Below are 25,465 nucleotides of genomic sequence, written 5' to 3' on the forward strand. Positions count from 1 at the left end.
TCTTCCTTTCTCCTTTTCTTCATTGGGGGAATTAAAGAAGGATGCCGTTGCGTTGCTGAAGCGGGTTCAGGCGTTCGCTAGGACTCAGGATATTGGAGGTCGTGCGGCTGCTCACATCTTTAACAGGATTGAGTTCGCTATAGCTAGAGGGGTGGGGGCCCAGATTGTATCTCGGCTCCCCACTAATTTCTTGTAAATCTTTTTTACTTTGTAGGTTTTTGTTATTTTATAATAATAATAATAATAATAATAATAATAATAATAATAATAATAATAATAATAATAATAATAATAATAATAATAACCATTTGTTTTACATTGTTTGACTCATTTTTTTTATTTTAATGCCTTTCTAAAAGATTAATTTACTTTTTCCATAATTAATTTACTCACTATTTAGTATTTAGAGACGAAATAATCCAGTATTTAAAGCCCCGCCGTTAATTTTTGGCAAATACCTTTTATTAAATGTTGTATTATTTAACTTTATGACTTTTACTACTCCGTATATTTTTTATATAGCACTGATTTTTGGTAAATACCTTTTATAAATTTGAACTCTATGACTTTTACAATAGTTGTTATGAAGTACAACTTTTTACCTTTTTTTTTTTTATTGATCAATCTTTTTTTTTTTAATCTATTTTTATATTCACTCATATTTATATGCTATCTAAATTACGCTATTAAAATTCTATTTGTTGAAAATACAAGTTTTGAAATATATATTCCTAAGTGATTCGCACACACTTCGGGATTGTTTGGCATCCTTTTTGGTTTTCACTTTTCAAATTTTTGAAAACAAAAAACCAAAAACAATAAACAAGAAAAAAGTATTTCTACTCTTCAAATTGTCAATTTTAAAAATTATCATGATTTAATTAATAAGTTTGACTAATTTTTTATTCATTATATAACATTTATCATATAATTTAAAAAAATATATCACAACAATACCAAACACATTCTTAATTTTTCCAAATATTGTTCTGACTTACTAACTATTATCTCAAGTGATGCTGCAGAATAAGGCCTTAGATTCTCTTTTCTTTCTTTTTTTTTTTAACACAAAATAAGATTAATAAAAATTTAAACCTTATTAATTAAATCTAAAACCAGTTTCCTCAAAAAAAAAAAAAAAAAAACTTAAACCGGATTTGAACCAATATAAAGTTCTAAAATTAAACCTTATGTTAATTTTTTTTTTGAAAAAATAAAATAAAATACTTAACATAGCGTTACACAGTTACTTGTACTTTTTTTTTTTTGAAGGGACAGTTACTTGTACTTAGAGATAGGAGAGATGCAAGTATGAACGCTAGATTATTTAAAGATTTAGAAGTTCGCTAATTACTATGAAACTTTTTGGTGTACTGAATTTATTTTTTGTTTTGTTTTAAATTATCGCCAGATACTATAAATGAGTAAAACTGATCAGAATGGCAAGTTTGTTTTAGCATGTAATCCTACCTCGTGCACTCTCACGTGGCTCTTCTTGTCACCCCGTGCAACGCAAGGTCAATTTTCTTTTCTTTTCTTTTAGTTTTATTTTTGATGCATTTTGTTTTGCTTTTCTTTTTGAACTTATTCCCTTACCTCTCCCCTCTACTCTTAAACGTTGACATGCGGAACTAGACAAACTTAACATATAAGAGGTGTCAGTTCAGTAGAGTTCTCATCTTTCCTTAAAAAAATGACTATACTGAATACAAAGTATATTAGAGTGCACGTAGTGGTCAACTCTTACACTTTATTTGAATAGAAGGAAAAGAAGGGAAGAGAAAGGGAGGAGGACAAACTCACTTGTTTGGGAAAGGATTGGGGGAAGGAAGGGAAAGGAGATAGAGGGATCTATTTTTCCTCTCTCTCTTTAATAAACATAATTCCTCCAAATTTAAAGAAATTTGGAAGGAAAATGGACCTCCCCCTCCTTTTCTTTTTCCTTCCCTTCCTCCTTTTCCTTTTCCCTTCCCCTTCCTTTTTCTTCCTTCTTTGCTATCCAAACAAAGTGTTACTTTTTTTGTCTTTTAATATTCACTTATCATATTCCTAGTGTATGAATATACAGTTTTGCAAAAACATTAGACTTTAGATCGATAAAATAAGTTGTTGCTATGGTTTTTATGTACTACCTTCATATTCTTTTAGTTGCAACAAAAGAAATTTTTTATATATGTCTCATAACTAATACCCTTTAATTTATTGCAACTAAAAGAGAACGAAGGGACAAGGGAGTATATATAACAAAGGATTGAAAGGAACAAACACTTTGTTGTTGGCAAATATGGCAATGTTGATGAACAAATAACTCATCTTCTATTTAATTTCTTAGGGGTCCTTGGAATTATTGTTAGTGAAGAAGATCGAATTAGTAGCATTATAGTAAATTTTGGACGACACTGTTGAAGCATGATTATGTGACAGTAAATTAGACGAAAGTAGTATCATCAGCAGGCAGCCGCGAGTAAGCTGCATGATTTGCATTTCCAAACTTAGGGTACGAGTAGAGGCCATGAAAAGTGCCGAAAGAGTTTGATTGGGTTTCTGATTGAAGCGCAGCTCTTAGTAATCTCTTTTTCTACTTTATAATTATTTTTTGATTAGTTTTCTAGGTTTGATTCAATCTTTCGATAATTGTGCGTCATTACGTCTAACAACAAGCAAAAACCGTAAAAAATAAATTAAACGGATCGAAATTTGAATAACAGTCTTTTAACTGACCAGTGTCTGCGCGTAACTCAGTGGGTCGTGCTGTCCAGGCGCGCACATGTACATCGTTTTGAGTTACGCTGGTATGTCACACATAACTGATTGAGTTGCGCGCGACATTTAAGTCAGCAAAAAGAAATTGCTGAGTAATAATCTCTTAAACTGAATAATCTAATTGCTTGGATTGATTCATTTGAATTTACACTAATAATCTTTTATATAGCACACTAAACCTGAATATATATTACATAAATAATGAACATATTTTAACATGTTCATTTTTAATATATAAGATTTTCATAATTTTTTTGACGTGTTCATTTTTTATGATTGTTTGATAAATGTTCATTTTAGAATATTAAATGTTCATTTATATTTTTTGACATGTTCACTTGTTATTACTAAATGTATATTTTTTTATGTACTTAGGGTCTGTTCTGATTTACTGAATTGAGCTGAACTAATGAATTGATTGGAGCTGAGCTCAACTGATGAACTGAACTAAATAGAGCTGAAATGAAGTGTTCATGAGAAAAGGAAATTATGAGCTAAATTGAACTGACTAATTGGAGCTGAAATGAATTGAACTGAAATTAAGCTAAAAAAACAGATCATATATATATATATATATATATATATATATATATATATATATATATGTGTATATATATATATATATGTATGTATATATATGTATATATATATATATGTATGTATACTTCCTCCGTTCTATTAATATTGCAACAATGGACTTTTTGCACTATTCATCACTCTTGTTTTACCATATAATATGAGTTATATGTTAAGCAAAGTATAGTCAAGTGGGATCTTGTTGGATCCGTCTCATAAAATACTTTCACAATATCAACTTTTTATAATTTTTACTCTTACATAATTATAGATATTTAGCATATAAAAGGTGTTTCGGGATGCGTAATTTCCTCCTTTGTTGCAATATTAACAGAACGGAGGAAGTATACAAAATGTTCATAATTTTTTTACGTGTTTATTTTTGTAATATTATATATATGTTCATTATGAAAGGTTCATTCTATTAAATACAGTCCATCTATTCTATGATTGTTTGATAAATGTTTATTTTAGTATATTAAATGTTCATATATATTTTTTGACATGTTCACTTGTTATTACTAAATGTATATATTTTTATGTACTTAGGGTCTGTTCTGATTTGCTGAATTAAGCTGAACTGATGAATTGATTGGAGCTGAGCTCAACTGAACTGAACTAAATAGAGCTGAAATGAAGTGTTCATGAGAAAAGGAAATTATGAGCTAAATTGAACTGACTAATTGGAGCTGAAATGAATTGAACTGAAATTAAGCTAAAAACACAGGCCCTATATATATATATATATATATATATATATATATATATATATATATATATATAACAAGTGTTAAATGTTTATTTTATAGGGCGTGGTAAGACTTATTGCTATGAGGACATGTCAAATCCATTTTGAGATACATGATTAAATCTGCTCTGGGCTAACTGTTGAATTGGGTTTCTTTATGTCAATCCTTGTGGGAAACTTAAATTTTTGGGTTGACACTACGTCAAAGGAGGGTGTATTATTTTTACATGATTGGGCTTGGCTCACTAGAAATGTTGCAACCAATACATTAAATTTGGACGCAATTGAGTACTATCAAGTATCAACCTAATATTATACTGTAAGTAAGGGTATGTTCTCATACACTGAACTCAGCTGAACTGAACTGAATTGAACTGAGCTGAACTGAATATTTTAAAAGAAAAGGAAATTAGTAGATGAACTGAACTGAATTGAAAATAAACGTATGAGAACAAGCTCTAAAGTAGTAGACAAACTTTTAAATAAATCGGATATATAATAAATATTGTAAATCCATTATAAAGTTACCCCTAAAATGAGTAAAAGGCCAAAAGTTAACCTAATATGAATAAAAATTACCCTAACATAAATAAAAGTTATGAAATATTTATGCTTTATTGATAAAAGTTACCCAAAACATTATAAAAGTGACCCTAAATTTGATTAAAAAAAAAGTTGACCCATGATGTACAGTAAATTACCGTACACTGGATGTATACAAAAGTTATTCAAAACAGTATGGTAAAATTACTAACTAATTTGGAATCAAAAAGTATACTTTCATATAATTATAGTCAAGATGATGTCTCATTTTAATTAAGAAGAATAAAAAAAAATACTCAATAATATACTTTTAGAGAATAAGACTTTATTTTCTTCACTTTATTTTTGCTAAACAAAAAAATTAAAAAATATTTTTGCTAAATTAAAATTAATTTTACAAAACTGAATTTTATTCATTTACTGATTATCTATTATATTTATTCTTTAAATTCACTAATTATATATATATATATATATAATCAGATCACGAGGCAGCAACAATGGTGTTTTAACTTTTCGCCAAGTGTCAAAACGCCAAGTGACGCGACACGTAGACAACAATTAATATTAGTTTGACATGTAGGATAAAAAACTGAATAGATACTATAAGATAAAAGTTAGTTTAGAGTTATACTTTTGATAAAAGTTTGGTTAAAATTTTTATTTTCAATAAAATTCCTATATTTCATAATTCATATGTATAAATTAAATAATAAATTTCAATAAATATCTTATAAATTCTTTAACTTCTCACCATATCGCACACGATAAATAAGCATTAATGTGACACATTGATATGTATAATAATCAATGAAATATAATTTTAGACAAAATAAAATCAAAATAAGAATAAGGTAGGTTAATAAGCTAAAGATGACTAATAGATTTACAATATGGTGAAGAATATTGGAATACTTGGTTATGAAAGATTTTGGGCAAAATTAAGTACTATACTTAGAGCTGTCAAAAGTTGACCCGACCCGAAATACCGTCTCAAACCCGATTATTAACCGACCCATCCGAACCCGAAAAAATGGTGACCCAAACCTATACCTGACCCGACCTGAAACCAACCATAGACCCGAGTTGACCCGAGTATGTGAGACCCGAACCCGAACATAAACTGACCTGGAGATGAACTGACACGAATGTAACTAGTAAATTATTGACCTGAACCGAACCCGACTTGAACCGAAATTGACCCAAACCCGTTTTAACCCGTCAAAACTCGAGTTTAACCCGACTTATTACTAACCATAACTGAATTCAACCCGACCCGTTCCTACCCCAACCCGAATTTAACCCAACCTGTTACAAACCTGACCCGAAATCAACTCGACTTGTTATTGACCTGACGCAAATTCAACCCGAATTGTTATTAACCAGACCCAAATTTTCCTAGACTTATTACTAACCCGACCCAAAAATTCAACCCGGTCTGTTACTAATCTGACTCAAAATCAACACGACTTATTGCACTACTAGAAAACAGGGAAATAGCGACGGACTACTTCCGAAGGACCAATTATTTCGTCGGAAATATCGAATTTTCCGACGAATTTTAATTCCGTCGGATATTTTCGACGAATTCTTCAAATCCGTCGGAAATTTCCGACAGAATAAAATCCGTCGAAATATATGTGCTTTCCGACGGATATTTCCGTAGGAAATTACTTTTTCCGACGAAATTTTAGTCCGTCGGAATTTTCCGACGGAATTTTCCGTCAGAATATATATTGTTTTTGTTTTAAAAAAAAAATAAACCCCTAGAAACCCTAACACTCTTTCCGCCTCTTCTCCCTGTCTCCTTATCTTTCCTCTTCTCTCTCCTCCCCTTCTCTTTCGTTCTCACTCCTCTCTCTGAATCTCACTCCCCTCTCTGAATCTCCTGCTCTCTTTCCTTCTTCTTTCGATCTTGTTCTCCTTCTCTATCTCTCCTCTACTCTACTTTCCCCTCAAATCTCCCACCATAGCCAACACTAACCACCGACATCAACAACGAACAACACCAGCAACACCAACATCAACAACACCATCGTCGGTATCAACATCAACAACAATATTCATCTTTTTCGCCCTTATTCTCTCTCTTCATGCTTAAATCAAAGGTTTTCGGGTCAAATTCGACCATGAAAACTCTAGATCTAGAGTTTTTAAGGTCGAATTTGGCCTCTTAAACCCAATTTCGAGGTTATGTGTGGTCTAATTAAGGTATGTATTTCGTTTTTTTCAATTTTGATTTTATTTTGTTGTTTTATTGGGTTTTTTTTTTACAATTTATGGTGGTGGTGGGTGGTGGCTGTTGGATGGAGATCGTGTTTGGGGGGTTCGAATTTTAATTTTTTTGTTAATTTCTGGGTTGTGATGATTTTCAGTGGTGGCGGTGGTGATTTTAGGTGGGTGATGGGGTGGTAAATATGGTTAGGTGGATGTGGCGGTGGTGGTTGTAGGTGGGTAGTGGGGTGGTGGATCTAGTGTAGGTGACTGGTGGGTAGGGTTCTGGTGTGCGTAGTGGAACGGGCTAGTGTGGGATGGTGATACTGTTGGTGGGGTTAGGTGTGGGTTAGGTGACTTGGTGAGTGGTTGGCTAGTTGTGTGAGGTGGGGGTAGGTGGTGTGGGATGACGGCTTGCGGTGGTACAGGGTGGCGGCGGGCTTTTTTTGTTTTTTTTAAAGCATTTTCCGACGGAAATTCCGTCGGGCATTTACGACGGAATTCAACTCCGTCGGAATTTTCCGACGGACTTTGCCGGGCTTGAAAATACTCTCGACGGACTAAAATCCATTGGAAAACCCATTTCCAACGGAAATTCCGTCGGAAAAGGGTGTTTTTCCGACAACAACGTTTCCGACGGAATTCCGTCGGAAATGGGTTTTTCGACGAAAAATTTCCGTCGCAATTAACCTGTTTTCTAGTAGTGTTGACTCGACCTAAATTCAACCCAAATTGTTCTTGACCAGATTTCAAATCACTTTAAATGCAATTTAGACCACCTTATTATTGTTGATCAAAGCATTTTGTCTAGGGAGACCAAGTAGTTCCAGGCCAGAAAAAGAAAGGAGCATCAACCTCAAATTTAAGAGTTAAATATATTTGTTGTATGGTCAAAGGAAATAATTATCTTCCTAAATTATAAACTATAGTTACTTAAGAGTTAATGACCCAACCTGATTTTAACCCGCAATATATTGACTTGAACCGAACCCGAGAATTACCCTAACCCGTGAAAACCCGATTTAAACCCGACCTATTGTTCACCCGACCTGTTATTAACCCGACCTAAACCCGACCCAAACCCGATAAGAAGTATGACCCGAATCAAGCATGACCCAACCCAAACCTGACCCGCATAGGTTATGTAATTAATCCGAATTGACCCGACGCAAGTTGACTCGACCCACTCTTACCGACCCAAAACCGACCCTTTTACCCGAATTGATAGCTTTATCCGAAACCTCAAAAATTTCTCAAAAAGCGTGGATATTAGCCTTCAATTTTGGAATTTTTGACTTTTTTTCACCCGGAAATAAAAAATGGCGAAATGTTTACCATGATCCCTAATACCCTCCCGGAGTCCAATTGGCTGGGTGAAACCATCCAATTTGCTTTTAAACGACCAATTTACCGGTTTACAACTTGCACCTATTTCATTAACTCAAGCTTACCACGAACATTTATGACAACATATAATGATCATATATGGTTCCAAACGACATTATATGACTCCGAGATGTATCCCCTATAATTTCAAAACTTTTCGACACCGGGCCCCGAATCCTCCAAAGTTTCTCAAAAAGCGTGGAGATTAGCCTTCAATTTTGAAATTTTTTGACTTTTTTTTTTCGCCGAAAATAAAAATTGTCGAAATGTTTACCATGGTCCCTAATACCATCCGGGAGTACCATTGAGTGGGTGGAACCATCCAATTTGCCTTTAAACGACCAATTTACCGGTTTACAACTTGCACCTTTTTCATTAACTCAATCCTACCATGAACATTTATGACAACAAATAATGATCATATATGGTTCCAAACGACATTATATGACCCAGAGGTGTATCACCTAAAATTTTAAGACTTTTCGACACCGGGCCCCGAAACCTCTAAAATTTCTCAAAAAGCATGGATATTAGTCTTCAATTTTGGAATTTTTTGACTTTTTTTCGCCCGAAATAAAAATTGCCGAAACGTTTACCATGGTTCCTAATATCCTCCGGTAGAAAAATGGGGTTGGTTGAACCATCCAATTTGCCTTTAAACGGCCAATTTAATTACCGGTTTACAACTTGCACGGATTTCATTAACTCAACCCTACTAAGAAAATTTATGACAACATATAATGAATATATGGTTCCAAACTTCATTATATGACCCCGAGATGTATTTCCTAAAATCTCAAGCATTTTAAACACCTGCCCCGAAACCTCTAAAATTTCTCTAAAAGCGTGGATATTAGCTTTTAATTTTGAAATTTTTTGATTTATTTTTTCGCCTGGAACTTTTTTTTTCTGAAATGTTTACCATGGTCCCTAATACCCTCCGGGAATCTAATTGGTGGGTGGAACCATCCAATTTGCCTTTAAACGACCAATTTACCGGTTTACAACTTGCACCGATTTCATTAATTCAAGCTTACCACAAACATTTATGACAACAAATAATGATCATATATGGGTCCAAACGGGATTATATGACCCCGAGATGTATCCCATAGAATTTCAAGACTTTTTGACATTGGGCCCCGAAACCTCCTAAATTTTTCAAAAAACGTGGATATTAGCCTTCAATTTTGGAATTTTTTGACCTTTTTTTCGCCCGGAAATAAAATTGATGAAATGTTTACCAGGGTTCCTAATACCCACTGGGAGTCCAGTTGGGTGTGTGGAACCATTCAATTTGTTTTTAAACGGCCAATTTACCAACTAACAACTTGCACCGATTTACCAGTTTACAACCCGACCAATTTAATTAACTTGCACCGAACCCGACTTGAACCGAATTTGACCCAAACCCGTTTTAATCCGTCTAAACCCGGATTTAACCCGACTTGTAACTAACCTGACCTGAATTTAACCTGACCCGAATTTAACCCAACATGTTACAAACCCGACCCAAAATTAACACGACTTGTTATTAACCTAGCCCGAATTTTACCTTACCTATTACTTACCCAACCCAAAAATTCAACCCAAATTGTTACTAACTCGACTCGAAATTAAGACGACTTGTTATTGACCCGTCCTAAATTTAACCTACCCAAATTGTTCTTGACCCGATTTCAAATCACCTTAAATGCAATTTAGACCACCTTATTATTGTTGAACAAAGAATTTTGTCTTGGGAGACCAAGTCTGTCCAGTCCAGCAAAAGAAAGGAGCATCATCCTCAAATTTAAGATTTAAATATAATATATATTTGTTGTATGGTCAAAGGAGATAATTATCTTCCTAAATTATAGACTATAATTTCCTAGTATATTGGCATATATATTATAGTCAAAAGAAATAATTAGCTTAATAAAAATGATAATTATCTATTTATAGTTAGTTGAACCCGAATATGACCTGACTTGGAAATGACCCGACCTGATTGTAACTTGCAAATTATTGACTTGAACATAACCCGACTTGAATCCGAGAATGACCTGACTAGGAAATGACCCAACCTGATTATAACACGCAAATTATGGACTTGAATCGAACCCAACTTGAACCCGAGAATGACCCGACTTGATTATAATCTGCAAATTATTGACTTGAACCGAACCCGACTCAAACCTGATAATGACCCGACCTGATTCTAACCCGCAAATTATTGACTTGAACCAAACCCGACTCGAACCCGAGAATTACCCTAACCCGTTTTAACCCGTGAAAACCCGAATTAAACCCGACCTATTGTTCACCGACCCGAATGTAACCCGACCTGTTTAACCCAACCTAAACCCGATAAGAAGTATGACCCGACGTGTCTCGACTCAAGCATGACCCAACCCAAACCCGACCCACATAAGTTATGGAATTAATCTGAATTGACCCAACCCGAGTTGACCCGACCCAAACCCGACCCGTTTACCCGAATACACAGTTCTAATTATACTAAGAGGGTTTATAATTTAAAAGTTGAGTTTTTTTAAGCAAAGGTACGATGGATATAATTTGTGAGTTGGAATAATTCACTTGACTACCCGGGCAGGTGTACAAAACTAGTTTTAAATAAGTTTATGTCTAATTTTGGATGTGTTTTATTACTAAAAAATTTAAAATTTTATACTGGTCGTTTGATATGTGAGTATGTGACTAGCATAATCTTTTAATGATTATTTAGTTCTTAATTAAATAACAAATTATTTTTAACGTTATAAATTTTATTACTTTTTTTTTTTTTAATTTTTTTATTTTATTTTTTTGTGTTAATCTTATAATTGCGAAATGTCAAATTCTTTTTTTTTTTTTTGAAAAAGTAACCTTGTTATGTAGTGTAAAGGTCAAAATTATGCGTATTTTTCCCGTAAAAAAAATAAAAAAAATTATGGATATATTATTGTTAAATTTGGAAGTACTTTTCGCCTAATTGTCACAGCAAATGGAGTAGTTGTCACCCATGACCATGACCCATCGTAATGATTAATTTAACTAAATAAATTATGTTATACTCTTTGCAATACTTTTTCTATGTACTATAATATTCTTTTATGGAGTACTTTATTTAAATAAGGAAAGAAAATTTATGAAACACTATTAACTTCATAGTTTAACCACCCTATGCACGTTCCTTTTTTTTCGTTGAGAAAACCGGAAGCCGTATGCACATTGCTGGTTTTGCGCGATAATAAATTATAGAAAATTTATCAGAAAAAACCTTTTAAAGTAACTTTTTTATTTAGAAAACCTTATAAAAATTTCTAAGCAAAAGAAATCCCGATTGTAAGTATATATACTAATATACTACCTTCGTTTTTTATTATTTGTCACGTTTTGACTTTATTACTATTCACACACGTCCCTTTGACCATGTTTTGTTATTTATATATGATGAAAAATATAATCAAGTGAGATTTTGTTAGATTCGTCACGGCGTATATTTTCAAAATATCAACTTTTTATAATTTTTGCTTATTGGTAATTAATGATTGAATTTGTGCATTGGCAAACGTGACTAAAGAAACGTGTCAACTAAAAAAAGCAGAGGAAGTACATTTTTTTAAAACAACCAAAGAATATTTTTCGATGTTGACTACACTATTTCCGACGTTGACTCCCCAATGTGACATGCACATGGTCATTTTTACTAACCTACCCCCTTTACAATGCATATACGATGACATAAATGTAAATTTGGCAAGATTCATAATTAAAAATAAAAAAAGCTAACTCTACGACAGTGGTACATTATAAAAATAATGTACCATTGAATTATAAGTTGTCTTAATAGTATTTTTCGGGGCGTTTGGTTGGAGGGATGGAAATAAGAGGGATAAGGAGAGAAGATAAAGATAGGGGATTGATAGATGGGACAAGGATAAATAATTTTTATCTCATGTGTTGGAAGTATGGAAAACAAATTAGGGATAAGTAATAGATTTATAAAAAATACTTTCACTAACTTCTACCTTTTCTTCTTACCCTTTCAATTTCATTAAGGGTATTTTGGTCTTTTAAAATTCAATTCTTAACCCTTCACCTTATACCACCCCCCTAATTAGAAATGGAGGAATAAGTGTGTAATACCTCGTATTTTTATATGTATTGTATTTAAAATATGTATTTTATAAGGGTATTTAAATAATTTTATTATTTTAATTATGATGTTTTAATTATTTATCCCATGTAAGTTGGGAATATTTTACTAAAGGAAAGTTTGTTTAATTAATTATTTAATAGAACTTGGGGTTTTATTTTAATAATTATTATTGATTGTTTTATTATGCTTTGAGAGTCATCACCAAGTCTAATAAAATGTAAATAACGTAAAGTGAAAGAGATTACGCTCCAAAACTCTTGGAACATATATACCTTGAGTATGAACAATGGGGGGAGTTATGGGGTTTTATATTTAACCATAACTTCTTATGGAGTACAGGACGTTGTACATTCCTTTTTATTTATTATTATGCGCAGGAATTCCGCCACCTTTGAGTGGTTTTGTCGCTGGCACGGTTAGCTCCCGTGTCAGTTAACCTCAATTTATTGGGGGAGGATAGTTGAAAACCCGTTCGATGCGTAATCAACGCTAAATGAATTGTTTAGTGTCTAGTCGTTGTGTTTTGTTGATTGATGTGTGTGCTTGTAAACGGGTGCAATGAGGTAAGTGTGTTGATAGGTGAAAGCATGTTAGTGTGTTTAATTTACGCTTATGTACTCAGCTTTACTGATTGTGTGTGTTTGTGTGTTTGGCCATGTCTTTACCTTGGCCCTATGATGACCCATTTTTAATGGAGAGTAGTGGAAACAAGTAGAGATAAACTTTTCATGTATTGAAGCATAATCATGATGGGGCATGAGAGAAGAGTGAATCTTGCTAGCTTTCATTAGGTTACGATGTGTTTTATGCTTTATTTATTTATGACATATTTTATGTGGACTAACACAAAGGTTTGGTTTTGGAACAGTTTTGAATAAGGGCCTTTAATATATGGTTCCAAGTTGTAGTTTGATTTTATTGTCTTGGTTTGTTTGGTTTTAAACTTTACTTTCGTTTGGTTGACTTTTGAGTTGACTTGTTTAAACGGTTTTAAATTTTGAGTCTTCCGCTGTGTATCTTTGATAATTGCCTTAGCCGTTTTCACGGTGGCGGTAATGTCTTAGATATTCCTAAATCGTATTTTAAAGAGTAGAATGGGTATTTAAAGGAAAGGAATTTCTATGGTGTTACAAAGTGGGTGTTTTTATCCCTATCCATAACCCCAATTCTAATCTCCATCCCTCTAATCAAACACTACATTTCTTCTATTCCTATTATTTTTAATCCTTGTCCCACCCCCATCCCCCTAAACAAACACCCTTTTTGTGTACTATATACATGTTGTGGTATTTTTTGACATCCTATATCGTTGAATATTTTCCTCTAAAATACCTACCACGTGTCACCTATTATGCATGTAGTAGTACTTTTTCCAATTCAATTTGTTTGCTAAGTTCTACATATTAACCAAATTGCCATCCTATATAATTTCTAACATATAGTAGTGTTAAATTGTGACTCGAAATCTAGTAGGGCTGACTTTGAACGCTTATATCTCTCAAACTGCAACTGATATTGAAGTAATTCAAGTAGGAGGTGATAGCTTGGTTCAAGAGTTTCCAACGATAGGTCATATGCCCAATTCCGATAAGAAACGAGAAAATTATGACCGTTTTACGAAAACCTGACAAAGCTGGAAATTTGCAACGAGGCTGCAAGCTATAGCTCTATGCAAGTGAGCTATAGCTCGGCCCTATGAAGACTTGTGGCAGGTATGATCTAGCTGCCGAGCTATAGCTCGGTAGTTAGGTTATTCTAGGATAATTTATGGAATATTTCCTAAAATTATATCTTTTCTATGACGGCTATTTGAGTATACTTGGGGAACAATCTTAGGGTTTCCTTGTGTTATAAAAGGACCCTTTAGTTGATCAATTAGATCATACCTTTCTTGAGCCATTAGATTTAGGACTCCTTGTATTATTCTCTTGTTTCTTTCTCCATTATAGTGAAGAAGCTCTCGAATTCCCCACCCGTGGATGTAGGTCTATTTTGACCGAACCACGTAAATCCTTGTGTTGTTTGTTTATCTTCTTTATTGTTTTCTCAATTATTATTTTTCATTGATTTGTTCCGCATTAATCAAACACAATTACACCATTATTTCCTAACAAGTAGTTATGCGCTAAGGGGGTGATATGTCCAATTTATATAGTGTTTTACCCCCGTCCCAAGGTCATAATAGTAGTGTTTTTGGCTATTTAGGGCCACTTTTATTACTAATTTGTGTTTTCTAGTGTTTTCGTAGTTTTGGTTGAGTTTTACAGGAAATTGCACTTTTGGAGCATTTTCCCGGGCTTTCATGGATCAACCACGGAAGCTAGAAGGACACGACCATTCTTGAAGCCCAGGATCGGTGAGAGCCGGTGATTAAGGGCTCGATATGTGATACCGGGGCTATTGGATCAAGTAATCAAGACCCGATGAGAAAATCCGGATTGGGCCGAATAATTGAGCCCAATCGAAATCCAAGCCTCGAAGAAGAATCCTGGCCCGATCGGGCAAGCATATGCCCGATCGGGCGCGCGCGCGCAATTAAACCTGGGCACGGGCCGGGTTGGCCCGCGTGCCGCCCGGCACGGCCCGCCGTTCGACGCAGCCCGGCACGACCCGAATTCAAGCACGGCACGACACAAAGTTCAACTCCCGTGCCACGGGCCGTGCCACGGACAGGATTGAGAATTCCCAGGCACGGCCCGGCACGAGCACGGGCATGGCCCGCCGTGCTGGCCCGCAGGCACGGCCCGCGGGCCAACGGTAATGTTACCGTTTATTCTAGCTCTAATAAGCCAAAAAAACGGCTAAAAACGGCTAGTTTTTTGCCAATTTGCTCCTCAAAAATTCTATAAATACTCACCTCCATTTCATTCCCAAATCACAAAATCACAATCTCTTCTTCTTATCTCTTATATTCTCTAAATCTCTAATAATCCTTATTTTCTTAAATTCTCTAATTATTCTCTTAAATTCTCTAATTATTTTCCTAATATCGGAAAAAATTAAAAAGTTTGTAATCGTAATTAGTGGAGCTTTGAAGCACGGTTGTAAGATCTAAACTAATCTTAAATTTATTATTGTTTTATTGTTATTATTAGAATAATATTGTTTAATTATTATTGTTGTTAATTGTTATTGTTGTTGTTATAATTGTTGTTATTAATTATTATTATTGTTATAATTGTTGTTATTATTTATTTTTGTTGTTATTGTTATTGTTATAGTTGTTGTTATTAATTATTATTATTGATATTTTTATTGTTAAAATTGTTGTTATTAATTATTATTATTATAGTTAACCACTTTTTATTAAAAATTAATTGTTAATTATGGCATCGAACAACCCATCATCTAGGTCTAGGGGGAAAGGCCGACTTATCCGTAGTAGTAGTTCTAGGGAACCACCAAATACAACGAGCCCCCAAATTACGAGTCAAACCAATGACCCCATTTACTTCCCCCCGGGCTATGACCCATATAATACGTCGGGATTTCCAGCACCACCACTAAACCAATTTCCACTACCACCATACCAATTTCCACCTAATTATATCGGTGATCAACAAAACTATTGTTCTAGCCAAGGTAGCCAAGAAAGTACCCGAATTCCCTCCGGTTCTACCCCTTCTACTGCCACTCCCACTAGTCTCACTACTAACCATCACACACATCATGAATGGTTAACCGAAACTGAGATGCTACTTTTGAAAAACCGAAGGAGTGAGGTATGGCGTTATTTTGTCCTAAGTAAAGATGGTGAACAATGGGCAAAATGTAAAACATGTAATAGTGTATTCACGGCAGTTACCAAAAACGGGATGGGACACTTATCTAGACACATGAAAGCTTGTGCAAAACCAGCTAGTGATCCAACCCAGCCCAAAATTTCCCAATTCCATCCATACGGCTTTACATACAACTATGAGAGGGATAGGGATGAACTAGGAAAAATGATAGTACACGCCGAACAACCTTTTCTTTTCTCGGAAAGTGACGTATTCAACACCTACATTAACAAAGCACTACAACCCCAACATAAAAGAATCTCTAGGAAAACCGTTCGTTCCGCCGCAATGAAAAATTTCCTAGAGTACAAAGTCCGATTACAAGCCGAATTGAGTAACCTTAACTGTAGAGTATCTTTAACAGTTGATTCTTGGGATAGTGGTTATCAATATCACTATTTATGTGTGACTTTCCATTGGGTAGATGATCAATGGATGTTACAAAAAAGAATAATACATTTCAAAATGCTGGAATACCCACACACCGGCATTAACATTGCTCACCATTTAATGCAAGCAATAGACGAATACAACCTTCGAGATAAAATGATGTCTATGACTTTTGATAATGCAACCTCTATGACATACACATCTAATCTTATCAAACAAAACTTAACCGATGTACTATTAGACGGTGAAGCTCTTCATACTAGATGTGTTTGCCATGTACTTAACTTATGTGTACAGGATGGAGTTCGGGCAATTGGCCCATACTACAGCAAAATCAGAGATGCTATTATGTCTATTAATAGCTCTAACATGAGATACCAAGAATGGAAGAGTTTTCTAAAACAACAAAAGATAAGGGTAATAAAAATTAGAACCGATTGCCCAACTAGGTGGAATTCCACCTATGACATGTTAACAAAGACAATTGAGTACAAGGGCCCGTTAACATTATTTTACAACCAAAAATTTCCACAAAATGCTTTGTATGATGATGATTGGAAAAACTGTGAAAGATATATGCAATTTTTACAGTTATTATATAACATGACGTATTGTTTTTCTACTATTTACAATCCTTGTGCTCAAAACTTTATTTCTAATGCATGCTTACTCGCCCAACTTTTCGCTGATCATCGCCATCAAAGTGATTATGATCAGTATCTTCCAGCAATGGAAAAAAAGTGGTGTAAATATTATAGTGAGATTCCTTTGATTTATATTTTTGCTTCCATATTAGATCCTAGGCAAAAGTATGAAAACACATTTATGTTAGTTGACATTTACTTTCAATGCATGTTTCTTGACGATGATGTAGAAAACTATAAGACTAACGTGAAGGATCAGTTTTTTGCTTTATATAGAGTCTATGAAGCCAAATATGGCACCGTTCCTCGCTCAGGGCCTTCCCAACCATCCAAAAACGTAAGTAAGAAGGCCAAACATTTATTTTCACAAGCTACTAACTTGATTTCAAGGTTTTCAGGTGATTCATCAATCAGGAGAACGCAAAGCGACGTCTCGGAGTTGCAGATGTACCTGAGTTACGACTTCACCAAAGGCATGGACGACGATGAGATAAACAGCCTCGACCTCCTTGCATGGTGGAAACAACAAAGCTCGAAGCATCCAACTTTGGCGGCAATGGCACGAGACATTCTTGCTATCCAAGTTTCCTCCGTCGCCTCCGAACGAGCTTTCAGCGCATCCGGAAGGGTTTTAGACGATAGAAGAACAAGTCTAAAACCCGAAACACTAAAAATGTGCGTGTGTTTCAAAGATTGGTTGGATGCGGAAAATCGCTCACAAGACCGTTCTTACGACCACAACGACAACGAAGAAGGAACCTCCGCTTCCGGTTTGGGTTCGGCTAGTTCCCAATCTATGCAACTAGCCGATGACCTTGAAGGCGAAGGCGAAGACGAAGATGAAGACGAAGACGAAGACGAGCAAGAAGAAGGAGAAGAAGAATAGACAATTATTGTATATTGTACGATTTTAAAAATATCAATTTTATCATTTTTCAATTTTTGTTTAATACCATCATTGTATGATTTTTATCATTGTACAATTCATAACTTAATAACTTATAACTTATAAGTTATAAACTTATAAGTTACCTTATGAAACTTATAATTATAATTTTATAACTTATATACATTATAAACTTATTAATTTATAATGTTGTCATATAAAAAAAAAAAAAAATTATTTGAAAACTGCACCAACCCGCTGACCGGCACGTGGCCGACACGGCACGAGCCCGCCAGGCACGAGGGCCGTGCCGTGCCGTGGGCTGGCCTGTGAAAATGGCCGGCACGGCACGACACGAAATCTTGGGCCCGCCGGCACGACCGGCACGGCACGAACCAGCCCGTGGCCCGCCAGGCACGGCCCGGCACGGTGCCCAGGATTACGCTCAATGCAGCCTCAAGGAAGAAGCCGCGCCCGGTCGGGTGAGCGTAGGCTCGATCGGGCGCAGCATACCAGCAAGGGGCATAGTAAAAAGGCAGGCCCGATCGGGCGCGTGTTCTTCTAAGTAGCTGATTAGTTTTGTTTTAGTTTTTGTTTTAGGAGTGTTTAAGTACGAATTATGTACGTAATTTTTGGATTACCTTCACTTTTAGATTTTCTCTCTCTACTTAGGATATTCTCTCTCTCTTAAATTCTCTCTCAACCTTGTTCTTAATTACATTCATTAATCCAGATTTCTTTTGGTAACAATTTCTTCTCTTTTAATTTCAGTTATTTTATTTAATTCTTTGATTATGTCTTGCTTTATTTATTTGATTAGTTTATGGGGATCTAATAAATAATATGAAGGGGTAAATTTGTGATTGTTGATTATCAATGCTTGGTTAATTTCCTATTGATTGATTTAATGTTATGCAATTGATTTAATTTAATATTCGACAGATGAGAATTGATGTTTAGGCTTAGTTTCAATAGGCGGACTAATTTATAATTGGTTAAGTCAAGATTCAACAGATGAGATTTAATCTCGGTAAATTAACTCTGTGATTATAATACGTAGCGAAAGCCCTTTATAGTCTGATTGATCAAAGCTTGATGATTGTTTATTATGATTTGCCCTGGATTATTGTTTATTAGTGAACCTATGCCCTAGGTCTTTTAATATTTATTTTCTCCCTACTTTATTTCCTCCGATCTTATTCTTCGTAGTATAGTCTTTATTTACAACAATATTGGTTACCTTGATAATTTAGATTATAATAATTAATTAGGAGTAGAAAGACTTGTTTCCCTGTGGATTCGACCCTACTTCCCTATCTGCATTAATTCGAGGACTTAGGTAATACTTTTGATTAGGGGATACGACTTTACCCTGTCAGGGGGTTACCCCACTAGCTACCCCATCCCCCATCCCACCTGTTGTCCATAACTCCCCACCGCCGGCAAGCTACCCTCTACCATCGTTCGACCCACTTTCCACTGCTCACTCCATACGTTATCTTCACTCTTACCCCTCTTCTTTCTCCCCAAATTTCCAAAACCAAGTAATTTCAACACCACCCAAAAATGAAACTAAATCAAAATAAAGCCATTGTAACCTATTGAGCTTGTCTATCTTCAATGGCGGCCAAGACAGAGGAAAGTGAATTTGAACCCACAACTGCCCAGTCGCTCGAACCACTTCTCGCCTTTTGTCGTTAGTGCTGCCAAGACTTTAACTACGACCACCGATCGAATTAAGCTACTTATGTAGGCTATCCCTTGTTTCATGTTTGGAAATTTGGGAATTTTGGCAAGATATAGTACCCAACTTGAAAATTTTGGTACAATATTTTGGAATTTTGTTCTATAATATAGATTTTAATCATATTCAATATCACGGTGGACGAAGCTCGCCCGGGGTGGGGAGATCTGGGTGGAGGGTAGGATGGGGAGGGGGGAGGGGGTTGTGGTTTATTTTTAATTATAAATTTATTTAATTAAGTGATTTCGAGGGTATACGTAATTAGTAAAAATGGGGTGGGAATAAGAAAAAAATAACATGTGCAAGGCACCTGGGGTAGTCCATGCCGGAAATAGTGTAGTTAACGTTGGAAAGTTTTCTTTGGTTGTGTTCAACAAAAAAAAATTTACAATTAAATTTCATTTTGATAAGAATTTTTAAAGGTTTTTTAAAATAAAAATGTTGCTTTAAAAGTTTTTTTCTAACAAATTTTCCATTTAATAATAATAATGCATTAAGTATGTATTACTCCGTATCCCTTGTTATAGAGATATTATATCACTGAAATATCGCTATAATTTTGTCTGTCCAAAAAAAAGGAAATAAAAGAAGTGTAGCTACATCATCTGCTAGTTATTGTGTGGATTCAATCTCGAATCAATGTCTAACAAATCAGTCACCAGGCCATATGATGTTGATCAACGAGGGATTGCAGTCTTATTAACGTTATCAGTGGCGAATCTTGGTCGAAAATATTAGAGGGTTAGGATTTGATTCTTTTGCCTCTAGCTCAAAACTAATTTTTATATCTCCATGTTTTGTAATTAAGTAAATATGGGATATTATTTAAACTCATTAACTAATTAATAACAATATACTCGTAATATTTTAAAGTACTGCTTAATTAATTTATAATATGGATCTTGGTAACAGCGCCCCGGGGCGTTAGAGAAGGAATAATTGTATTGGTTAAAATAGTATTAATTTAAGAATGCATGACAAAAACACGTGTCGTTCGATGTAATTAATGTCAGTTTTACTTTAATTTTTTCTCTTTAAATTTTCTTATCTAACGCCCCAATGGTGCTCATTAGCTTTTTGTCTTATAATACTAATTTAGATTGGTGTACGTATAATTGAGTAAGAGTTCTCTTTTTTTTTTTGTAGAAGCTGCGTACAGTAAAAATGACATAACGCTACTAAGACCTTTGTTCTATGATAAATAATACAGTCAAGTTTGATACATTTGCTAATACAGTATTTTGAAAGTAAATACAATATAAATAATTAAATATTAATAAAAGTATAAACATGTTTTACATGAGAAACGTATTAATCAAACTAGAAATTTAAGGGCTCTTGTTGTGCTCTTTGATTTTGGGTGCTCATTGCTCAGTTGTTAGTTGTTAGTTGTTCTTGGGTATTTTTGCCTCTTGTTGAGGATTTTTCTCACATTAAATGTTGGTCTCATTTTAAGATATTTAACTCATTCTCAGATACTATAATTATTCTTCTCACTTTCTACTTCATAGCTTGTGATATATATATATGCACTCACAATCCTAGTATTTTAACCTAGCTCGATAATTAGCTAGACAAATTAGGATTAAACTGATAAAATTAAAAATGAAGGGATGTATTTAGGAATCACGGCAAATTATAGTAGGCTATTAGCTAGGCTGCTGGTTTTCATGAATAAACTGATAAAATTAAAAATGAAAAGATTCAATTACTTAAATTAATCGTCATATAATGTACTCCGTAACATATAAACTTGCCAAAAATGGAAATGTTTCATATAATTTATTGTATGCAGTCGCATGTTATCCTGCATAAGTGTTTCCTATTATTCCTCACTAAAGCTAATATGATAAAAGGTAAGAAAAAACAAACCAAAAATCATTCCCTAAGTTTAATCTAGATTGAAAATGCAAAGAACACGTACAAAGTGAACTATGAGGAATATTCATTTTGGTTAAAATCAAAGCGTTGACTGCTGGCTAAATGAAGGGCGTTGTGTAGAGTTCTAACAAAATCTTTTACATTCTTGTTGAAGCCTCTTTCCATCTGCAAAAATTAAATGTAAGAGAATATTTGTTAGTTGTATTTCAAAACACTTTCTCAAGTTCAAGAGAAGCAAATACAATAACTAGTACTGTAATTAATCATGTTTCATTTCATAATATTCCTCATATGTACAATCCATTTTATTCCGTTCTAGAATGTTTTAAAACATTTCCATTTTAGCCTGTTTTATAATAATTATTTCGCGAGTAACACTTCTACTTTATTATCTTATGGTATCACCCTCTCACATCTTACAATTATAATAAATGATCTCTTGCTTTTACAGTAGCCACACAATCTCTTATTTTTCATAATTGATATGCAAATAAATGTAAATGTTAAGATTTTTAAGAACATTATGAAACAGAAGTAGTAAATTTCAAAGTAAAATTAAAATGAAAGGATATAAGTTAAGACGTGGAAGGGACGAATTCTGACCTTTGCAACAATGGTGATGTCTTGGGCTAGATTCTCAAATGGTATGACACTAAAATTAGTAATGCTCAGATGATGTTTGTCTATCTCTGCGAATAATTTTACCAAAATATCCTTTTGTTGTCCACAGTAAACTCTCAAGAGAAGGGAGTTCCCCAGTATCTTAACTTCAACTTCCGGAAGTGAATCACTGCTGCTATCACCATCATCGTTATTGCTGCTTCTACAATAGTCATCCACAGTAGTCGACGAGGAAACATTATTATCACTACTTCCTTCGTCGACCATCAATTTTGATTTTTTGACAAGTACGACGGACTCCATTGTACGCTTTGCAATGACACTTTCGAGTACCTTTACTTTCTCTTGAAGCTCCTTCATATGTTTGATTGCCTCTCCTAACACCGATGTTTTGTCTATCTGTATAGTAATAATTACAGCAAATAGTTTAGATCATACTCATTTGTGTTTGATGAAATCTTAAAAATCACAAGATGGGAAATTTGTGCACCTTCTTGAGGCCGGGAACAATCGCAGAGAGTGAAATGAACAGCTGGCTAAGTAATTCACGACGTTTCCTCTCAGCGATGATGTGATCTTGCACCTGACTTGGCTGTCGTTTCCTCTTTGCACCACCACTGCTCACTGCTTGCTTAGTTTTGGATGGTTGGCTCATCTCTTGTAAAATAATGTCATTATTTTTGTTATTGTTATTGTCATCGGTGTGGTTTTCACTAGTTTCGGAAATAGGAGGAGTTGATATAAATTGTTCGATGACATTGTTACACTCGAAATCTCCTTGAGGAGAGGTAGAGTCGCTGGTGTCGTATAGAGAATAAGGGAAATCGTCGGCAAGCGTAGCTGCGAGCTGCTCGTCGAAAGCTGCTGCTTCCATTGTTCCACTTTGCTCACAATGGCTGTTGATTAAACTAGGAATTGTATCCATTTCCATTTCCTACATCCATCAAATAATGCAATCAATTACAATTTGCATAATACATTTCTTAATTACTGTATATTACTCCAACTAGGCAAGTGCGGAGTAATTTAGAAATGTTATTACAGTACATGGTGATGATGCCAAAAAGGGCACGTATGTACATCGTTACTAATTACTATGTCATTTAATACTAGCTCTAACTTCTATAAGTTCATCTTGAAATGCTCAAATAGTTGAAATAATTAAGATTTAATAATGCATCTTATAAAAAAATACTCGTATCACTTCATGACGGTGCATTGGGAAATATTGAGGATTAAATGCGCTGATTCCACCATCTTTTCAATAAATTATAGAAGCATTATTTGGATCTTATTAATAAATAACCTTAAAATCCTAAAATAATACCCTGAAATGTATGTAAAATCATTCGTCAATCACTATAGTTAATATTAATGTTCATTTTAATTCAGCTGTAGTACAGAGTAATATTTTAAAATAAGAAAATATTACAAACAGTTGATAAGGAGTTAAAAGTTGAAAACTATATACAGAATATGAAATACAAAGTATATCATTCATTAAAACAAAATACATAGATTTTGTTTGACAAAATCAAATACATAGTTACAACCTTGTATGTACCACTTAAATATCTATCGAAGATATGAAAATGATTTCGCAAGACAAAAATTCAAATTATACTAGACGAAAGTGAAAGAGCAAGACGCAAAGTAACTAGTAGAAGTATATAATAAATAAACGACATAAGGAGTAGTGATTAGAGTCCTTACCAACTCGGCTAACCACGCATCCATAGTCATGGTCGACGACATTGTTACTTGTTGTTACCAATTCAAGCTTGACAAATTAAAGAGAGCGAAGACTTTAAGAGATTGTAAAGTAGTGCTGTTGAGTTTTCAATCTTTAGAGTTTCGTTATTTATATAGAGGGAACTTTACAAATTCATGTGTTTCTTTCTTCCATTATTTTAATAGCAAATAAAGCGATACGGGATCACACTTACTACGAGTAGAAAATATCAGCCCTTTTTTTTTATTATTATTGATTGAACAATAATGGGCTATGGAGATTTGACGATATCGAAAGGGGGGCTTCTCAAGAAATCTCCGATCAATATTCGTTTCACGTGTTAACTATGAATGAAGCAATTACTACCTACTCCAGTACTCGGTTGAACCCTTATTTTTTATCCTATTATTAATAGGTAAAAGCTAATGAGCGTTTATAACGTTACATAAGAGAAATAAAAGTAAAAATAATTAAACAAAAGTAACAATAAAATCAATAATTACACGTTTTAAAAATAATAATAATAAAAAAAAAAATTATGTTTCAAAAAAAGAAAAAAAACTAACATCAGCACGAGCCTAACAATCTCCTAGAGATTTCTTTCTTTTTCTTTTTCCTAGAGATTTCTGTAACAGATTCACTCTCTAACATTGAAGCTTTATTCAGCTTCTTCAATGGAGTAGTTCTAGTTTGCCCAAGCTCGAACTCTGCGGACACAGCGATGAAGGCTATAAATCGTTGGTGTGCTTTCAATTTCTGCTGCAATACTTTGATACTACTTTTTAAGCAATAATATATTCATTAGTTATCTAAAGTCCCGTGACATTCATTAGCAAGATCCTTTTTAATATTGTGTTAAACTTCGACATTTTTTTTATCATAAATTTCCATTAATGTGTTAGAGATAGCTTATTATAGTCATGTGGAATTTTATTAACAAGTTTTTATAATATTTACGTGTAGACAACACATTATTTAAAAAAAAAAAATCGGATTCATAATAAAATATTGTACATCTGTTTCAAAGTTACCTTAAAATGATCAAAAGTTATCCTATAATGAATGAAAGTTACCCTACATATTGTATATATGAAGTATAAGTTATCCTAATATAAATAAAAGATATTTAAGTTTTATGTATAAAAATTACCCTTAATTCAACAAAAGTTACATCAATGTACAATAATATTACTTTACATCGGATGATAACAAAAGTTTTTATTACGTGCAGTGTATAGAAATTGAAATTTATACAGTTTAAGACTTGTTATGAAAATCATAAAAAGTCAAATGGGGAAATAGGGACAGAAGAAGTATACTTCACTAAAATACTCCTTTTGTCTCCTTTTATCTTAGATAGTTGTATATATACCCTTAGTATACTCGTCTAACACAAAAGTATAGGTATTTT

General features: G+C 34.0%; 1 protein-coding gene across 1 annotated transcript; it reads right to left on the reverse strand.

Moving 5' to 3' along the window:
• Positions 1–21,566: 21,566 nt before the first annotated feature.
• On the reverse strand, positions 21,567–24,156 carry LOC110706298 (transcription factor bHLH18-like). Its single transcript, XM_021884194.1, has 4 exons — positions 24,036–24,156; positions 22,813–23,256; positions 22,305–22,721; positions 21,567–21,866 (listed from the first exon to the last, which is right to left on the reverse strand). Exons 1-4 carry the CDS (start codon positions 24,075–24,077, stop codon positions 21,753–21,755), a joined length of 1,017 nt encoding a protein of 338 aa, XP_021739886.1. The 5' UTR covers positions 24,078–24,156; the 3' UTR covers positions 21,567–21,752.
• Between the last annotated feature and the right edge of the window lie 1,309 nt (positions 24,157–25,465).

This window comes from Chenopodium quinoa, unplaced genomic scaffold (assembly GCF_001683475.1).
Source record: "Chenopodium quinoa cultivar QQ74 unplaced genomic scaffold, ASM168347v1, whole genome shotgun sequence".
Lineage (NCBI taxonomy): Eukaryota > Viridiplantae > Streptophyta > Magnoliopsida > Caryophyllales > Amaranthaceae > Chenopodium > Chenopodium quinoa.